The sequence below is a fragment of the Canis lupus genome, chromosome 16 (genome assembly GCF_003254725.2).
Source record: "Canis lupus dingo isolate Sandy chromosome 16, ASM325472v2, whole genome shotgun sequence".
Taxonomy (NCBI): domain Eukaryota; kingdom Metazoa; phylum Chordata; class Mammalia; order Carnivora; family Canidae; genus Canis; species Canis lupus.
Genome location: NC_064258.1, coordinates 47,809,830 through 47,817,364, shown reverse-complemented (window position 1 = coordinate 47,817,364; position 7,535 = coordinate 47,809,830). Strand labels below are relative to the sequence as shown.

The 7,535-nt window shown below is 40.5% G+C and overlaps 1 protein-coding gene across 2 annotated transcripts in view; it reads left to right on the top strand.

Moving 5' to 3' along the window:
* Positions 1 to 122: 122 nt before the first annotated feature.
* TRAPPC11 (trafficking protein particle complex subunit 11) overlaps positions 123 to 7,535 on the top strand; it is a 48,628-nt gene continuing 41,215 nt past the window's right edge. For both annotated transcript variants that reach the window (XM_025471836.3, XM_049094931.1), the window contains exons 1-5: positions 123 to 297; positions 3,068 to 3,292; positions 4,638 to 4,807; positions 5,667 to 5,737; positions 6,571 to 6,685. In XM_025471836.3, coding sequence (XP_025327621.1) covers positions 3,089 to 3,292; positions 4,638 to 4,807; positions 5,667 to 5,737; positions 6,571 to 6,685 — 560 coding nt within the window. In that variant the 5' untranslated portion in view covers positions 123 to 297; positions 3,068 to 3,088. The remainder of the gene's footprint in view (positions 298 to 3,067; positions 3,293 to 4,637; positions 4,808 to 5,666; positions 5,738 to 6,570; positions 6,686 to 7,535) is intronic.

Genomic DNA, 7,535 nt, shown 5'->3' with positions numbered 1-7,535 from the left:
TGGCTCCCCCTGTCCCCACCCCCTTAGCCCACTTCCGACGTTTTGCGGCGCAGCGTTAAGTTTCCGGGGCCGCGGTTGGCGTAGAGCGCTGTCACTCACGCCCGGGAAGTGCTTCCTGTGCGTGCGCAGGCGGGGACCGGGAAGTCTCGCTCGCGGGGACCGGCGGCGGGGCGGTGGCGGTAGGGACGGGCCGCGGCGTTCTGGGGCGCCCGTCCTAGCCCCCCCCACTACCACCCCCGCTCTCCCGGCTGGCGGCGACCGGCTACAGCTGCAGCGGGCCCGGGGCGTGCGGCCTGGGTGAGTCCGGCCCCCGGAGACCGCCGCGGGAGCGAGCTAGAGCTCTGAACAATGCTGGTGTTGGGAGGGGGGGGGCGCGTTTTCCTTCTGCTTCTGCAGGTGCAATGCCTGGCATTTGTCGTCCAGCTCGTAAAGAGAAGACGCACCTCTTTCTGGGGCCTTCGGGGGGCAGGGGCGGGGGCGGGGGCACGGTAGCGTCTGCCTGGAGGGCTGCAGCGTTATTGCTCGCTGTGCTCATTGGGCCCCCGGGGCCGAACGCCGAGCCCCCGAGCCCCCGAGCCCCCGAGCCGCCGGGGATGGTATCTTCCGAAGGAGGGTGGTGGCTTCACGTTCTCAGCACCGTCCCTGCCCCGAATTGTCATTCCTCCTGGGATCGTTTTTTGTGACCCTTCCTGTAGCCTTGCGTACTATATACACCCCCGAACCTCCATTAATTAACCTGCACGTTGCCCCCTTTTTTTTTAACCTGCCACTTTGATGAGGTCGCCTTTCTTTGCAGTATGTCATCCTTTTCAAGAACCTTCCTTATGATTTTCCACGTCAGCTTCCAGTTTACTCCCCTCGCGTTACATGATCTCTCCCATCCAGAGTGTTTCCGACTTTTGCACCTTGTTCCAGGTCGTATAGCTCGTTAGTGGCTCCACTGGCTTCTCCCAGGAGACCTGGGAAGTTCTACAGGCCGTCCTTAAGATCCACACACCTCGGGGCAGCCCGGGTGGCTCAGCGGTTGAGCGTCTGCCTTTGGCCCAGGTCATGATCCTGGGGTCCTGGGATCGAGTCCCACGTCGGACTCCCTGCATGGAGCCTGTGACTCTGCCTCTCTCTCTCTCTCTCTCTCTCTCTCTCTCTCTCTCGGTCATGAATAAATAAATAAAATCTTAAAAAAAAAAAAAAAGATCCACACACCTGTCCTTCGCCGGTGTTCTTCCCTTTGCTGTAGAATAAACAGTACCATCCCAAGGGTCAAAAGCTTTTAAAGTAGTATGTGGCAAGAATTTCCCATACGGTTTTCATACGGTAATTTTGGGGACAGAACTGCAGTAATCTCAGCTGGGCTGTCCATTGTGCTAGCCAAGTAGCCACTTCTGGCTATTGAGCATGTGAAATTGGCTAGCCTGATTTGTGATGTGCTGTCAGCGTGGAATACACATCATCAGATAATGAAGACTTAGTACAAAAAAAAAAAGTATCTCATCAATAACCTGTATTAATGTCGAAGTGTTAATATTTTGGACATATTGGTTAAATAGAAAAATAGAATCTTGTTAATGTTAATTCCACCTGTTTCTTTTTTAATATGATTAGAAAAATTTAAAATTACATGGCTCATAACTTCTTTTGAACAGCTCTGTGATTTAGAGCTTCATAAGTCATTTCTAGGTCCCCTTATTTCCACTCCATGTTCAGGGACCACAGCTAATTCTCATGAGCCTCTGGGTTTTTAAAATTTATTTATTTATTTTTTAAAGATTTTACTTTTATTCACGATAGAGGAATAGAGAGGGAGGCAGAAACAGGGGAGCCCGACGCAGACTCGATCCCAGGACTCCAGGATCACAACCTGGACCAAAGGCAGGTGCCCAACTGCTGAGCCACCCAGGGATCCCCAACGTCTGGGGTTTTTAAATGAGGGAATGGATCTTTAGGGCTCTCATCTAGATTCTTGGTATAAAGCACAGTTCCCCATATAATATGTTTTGACCACCTCTTTTTAATGTTCACCCCAAATTCCTTAGAACTAGAAATTTTCTTTCTCTGAACTTATGATCCTTTGTCCTCATAGCATAATCCTGTCTGGAAAATGTCTGCTTAAATAGTTCCAAAACTTCTATGTCTTGTTGACATTTATCATTTCTGATAAGCTGCCCATTATTGCTTCAGTACGTAAATGTGAAAAGCCTAATGATCTTTTAAAAATTAACTTTTCAGTTAAGAAATTTTTGGTTATCAAGTTAGTAGCATAGTGCTTTTCCCTTTTCATAGAAATTATATTTTGAGTTTTATATGATACACTAGTAAAGATCACTTTGAAAAGAAACTTGGTACATGATTTTGGCAATGAGAAATGATCTTTATAATGGCAGTTTTGTTTGGAATAAGCACATTTTTATGTAATTGCTTTTCTAACGTTAGTGTGTGGTAGGATTTATTATAGACTAATTCTCAGCTGAAGGACACAGTATAAACAAATCCCTCCTAGAGGTTTTCATTCATTGTTAGTTTTTCTCTTCTAGATTTTCTTCTAAATAGTACACTTTACATTAACTATGGAGAAGTGAAAAAACATAGCTATTTAGAGAACTAGCATATTAGTTTAATAATTTCCCAGGAATTCAGGAATTAGATGCTAGTGATTACAGAGAAATTAGTGATAGTTGTATTTATTGTGTATGTAAGACAGCAGTTACTTTTCTTTATATCAGAAATGGGTCATGAGACCTATTTTAGTTTGATCACCTTCCTGCTTTCTTGGTCTGCTCATCCCACAGTTCAGTTCTGTGTGCATTTGAGATGTTACTGAAAGTACTGATTTGTCTTGAAGTTGACTACAACCTTTGTAACAAGAGATTTTTAAAATATATAATACCGATAGTTATTCAAAAATTGAAGCTTTCCATTTTGTTCCCCAAATTTTTATTTGCTCAGTGTTTGCAGATACTGGAAAAGAGTCTTGCCTTTTTGTAATGTTTTATAAATGGTGGAGGCTCCTCTATTAGATATGGATATGGGCTTTTAAAACATTTTTAACGTATTTACATTTGTATTTCAGATTTTTCTTGACGCCTCGAACATGAGCCCCACACAGTGGGACTTCCCCGTGGAATTATGTTGTCGGCCTATGGCTTTCGTTACCCTTACGGGCCTGGATGTAGTTTATAATGCTGTTCATCGAGCTGTCTGGGATGCTTTCTGTGCCAATCGGAGGGCTGATCGGGTGCCAATTTCTTTCAAGGTGCTCCCAGGTGACCATGAGTATCCCAAATGTAGACCTAAGGTAAAGACATGATTGCATGGGGGCTTTTCCTTCTCTTCCTCTCTTCCACCGTATGCATGGATACCTTTTTCTTTTCTAATGTCTTTGCTGGAAAACCCTGAGTTTTTTGTTTGTTTGTTTTTTGAAATAAGATTTTATTTGTGAAAAAGTCAGAAAGAAAGACATTTTTTTTTTTTAAAGAAATTGAAATACAATACTTGGAGCGACTTTAGTCTACAAATAGTCCCAACCCTGGCCACCCAAAGTATGATTCTGGGAACAGTAACAACACCTGGGAACTTTTTAGAAATTAGGAATCCAAGATCCCTACTAGACACACACTATTTGGGAATCTGCATTTTAACAAATTCCTGGGTCATTTACATACATATTAAAGTTTGAGACAGATAGGTCTAGACAGTGGCCAAACATCTACTTATATTCCTTAGTCTTTTTATACACTGTTGGAGTTATTGCAAAGTCAGGAAAAAGCGTAAATACGCTTTGGAAAATGACAGGCCTCCAGGAGAGACGGGGGAAGGATAGGGAGCAGAAGGGTGAGGGGTGCTGAGATGGGAGAGAGGAGTCATTGCCAAGGAGCACTGGTCTTCTGGCATCTGACCTGTGGGAAGTAGAAGGTGCTGCTTGCTACTTGATTCTTTATCTGCTGTTGTCAAAGGCAGAATTATTTTTCTTTGAGAAACCTCAGAGGTAAAACCTTGAGTTTATCAAAGCTATGGTTGTAGTGATGCATTAAGAAAACCCAAGACTTTTTCATTATGTAATACACTAATAGGTATATTTAATGACAGCTATTTTTTTAACCCCAGAGGAAAAATTACTTTATAATTATCATTTACAATTATAATGGATTTTCTTTTTTTTTTTTGCATTTGCTTAAAACCCTTCGTAGTCTACATTAAAGCCCTCTCTAAAAGGAAGGTCTCACATTCCCCATTTATCATTACCAGTATCATTATGGAATCCATGGCCTTTGCAGTTTGGTTCAGTTTCACACACATCATTTGAGCACTTGCTTTGTGTTAGGTACTAGGAATTATGCAATAGACTGGTGACAGAAATTTAAATAAGACATGGTCTTACTACATTTCTGTATTTAAGAGTCATCCTTTATTTTTTCTTCTCTTCCCAAGTAAGGCAAATGTGGCCCTGGCAATATGTCATTGAAACAAATGAAGCCATTTTGGCTCTTATGTCATCTCTGTAAGCCTGAATTACCTCATCTTAAAAAGGTGTCATGTGTATGTCGAATGAAATGAATGAGCACAAAGTGCGTGCCATTTAGTGACAGGTGGCTTTTGCTTGCTGCTGTTAGGAGTGCATTCAGCTTTGCCTATGTTTGCAGAGAACTTCATATGAATGGTACATTCCTAAGGGGATCTTAAAGACCGGCTGGATGAATAAACATCTGAATCTGGTGCCCGCCCTGGTGGTTGTGTTCTATGAGCTGGACTGGGATGAGCCTCAGTGGAAAGAGAAGCAGTCTGAGTGTGCTACCAGAGTGGAAATAGTCAGGTACAGTCTACTCCGTCTTTGCCATGTATCAGGTGGTCCCCAGTAGGTTGCATGTGTCTTGTTTACTAATATTTATTCAAAGCAGCAGTGTTCCTTTGGGAATTGCTGACCTCCTGTGACCCTTGTTTGGTTCCTGACAGGTAGCTTAACATGAATGCTTAACTTCTATAATGCTTAAGTGTGTGAAGAAATTTAGAAGACATTTTAGTTGGAATCTCCAAATGCTTTTTTCTTGCATTCATGATATTTTGGGGGAGGTGTATAGTAATTTGCTACTTGTCTTATAAGACACCTGTTTTATCACCTTTCCTGTTTGAAAATAATTTTCTTTGCATGGCCAGTCTATAGCGTATCACCATAAAGAAATAAATGGCATTATAGCTTTTACATGAAAGTAGATATTAAACTTTGTTTTTAAAGCAGATTTTTGTAAGGATTAGAAGCTCGATATGAGAGTATACTTTTAAAACTTTTAAATCATTGTACCATAGAAGTTTCTTTGTATGCAGGAAACATTTCCCCTAATCTTGGGGGCTTGGGGGTTGACATTTATCTTTCTTCAATTGAATTATCAAGCTTGTACTTTAAGGTTTTTTTTTTGTTTTAAGATTTTATTTATTTGAGAAAGAGAGTGTGCATGAGTGGGGTGGGGGAGCAGAGGGAGAGGGAGAAGCAGACTCCCCACTGAGCAGGGGGCCAGAAGCAGGGCTGGATCCTGGGACTCTGGGATCGTGATCTGAGATGAAGGCAGATGCTTACCTGACTCAGTCACCCAGACACCCCTACGTAAAGTCTTGAATGCATTTTTAAAAGTCAATTTTTGTTATATGTAATTAATTTTATTATTTTTCCATTGCAGGCAAAGTTTACAAGGGAGAAACACAAAAGTCGCAGTGGTTCTGATTCAGAAGAAAACTCCTTTGCCCCCAGGTATCACAAGGTTAATTAATAATGAATTAATTGCTTTATACTTCCCATTCTTATTATCAAGAAATATAGTTTTTGATGTTAAAATCTTTTATGCATTCAATTTTAGGAAAGATGGTGTGTTCACTTGAAAAAATACTAATAATGCATGAATAAATGTCTTAAAAAAGAAAAAGTTAAAATATTAAAAGAAAATTAATATTAAATATAAAATGTTCTTCTCCCCCAGTTCCACTTACCTCACTTTGTAGGGATATATCAGTTGATGTAACAGTTATTCACTTGGTTTTTAAAGAAAGAATGTTATTTACTTATCAAAGATCAGTTTAAAATTCTTCCTGTGATTTTTTTTTCTTAATTTGCAATAGGACAAAGAAAAATGCAATAGGATTTTTAATTTCTTATAGGAAAATGTCTTAGCTTCAGATGCTTATTTCTTCTACATTCTAAGACTTTGATAGGCCAAAAATGTTTTTTGTTTCTCTTTTGAAACTTGTGCATCCCAGTTTTAGAAACCACTTTCATGATTATTGCTTCCATTTTTGGCATAGTTATGTGGCATATCTGTTGGCATTATTTGGCCTATCTTGGCTCAGTAGAAAGTTCCATAGGGTTTTCCTGACAGGTATGTACTGTGACTTCTGAGAACCACCACCCCCCCCACCCCCCACCCCCCCCCCCGAGCTCTCAAGGATCACAGGAGGCCTTTTGGCATGGTGAAAGGGGGATTGTGTTTTTTTCCCTAATTATATTGCTTAGATTTGGGGAACCATTTGTTTAGAAAAATACATGAATCACTTTATTTCTCTTTTTGTCTTTATGGGACTTGTCAACAGGAGAAGATGTCACTGCATCAGAAAGAGCCGCAGCTTTATGTAATGCGTGTGAACTCTCAGGAAAATCTTTGTTTGTACTGCCCCACACTGACCACCTGGTGGGTTATATTATAAGGTAACTAAAGATCTTAAACATTTTTTTCTTTAGATTATTCAGAGGCATTGAAAAATTGGTTGCTAAAAAAAGAAAAAGAAAAATTGGTTGCTTAGACTTATTAATTAAAAAAAGACATGTTTTTGGGAAAAAAAGTCAGAGTACTCAGGTTTTGAGGCAAAAAACACGAGTCCCCTTTGTCAACTCCTTAACTTCTACTTCCTTATTGGGACCACAGCAACAACTTCCTTAAGTTTCTGTCCAGACATCTCTTTTAATGTAAAAATAATTGTAATCAGACAACACATGGTGAATTGCCACTTAGCATTACCTCATTAATGCCATATATATATTCCATGTTAAAAAATATATATATTTGCATGTTTTTCCATTGTATTTTTCAGTAACCACTAGATGTCCTCTGATGATCTGTTTGTCCTTTTATAGGATAGTGTCTTCATTTCTGGCCTCCATTGCTTCATTTTCAATATGTTGATGTATATATTTAAATAATTTTTAAGATGGATCTGAGGCTCACCATATCTTATATATCTTTATAAAGCCCTTGTATATGAAAGGCATCTGGCTTGGGAACACAACAATATATCACAAAATCTGTGACCGTGATCCATTATTTTCTAGCATTTAGTGTTGTAGAAGAAAAGTTTTTTTTTTTTTTCAGATTTTATTTTTTTATTTGAAAGAAAGAAGGGGGGGGGGAGTGGCAAAGGGAGAGAGAGAAGCAGACTCTATCCTGAATGCAGAGCCTCACATGGGGCTCAGTCTTAGGACCCTGAGATCATGACCTGAGTCAAGATCAAGAGTCAGATGCTTAACCGACTGAGCTACCCAGGTCCCCCGAGAAGAAGTT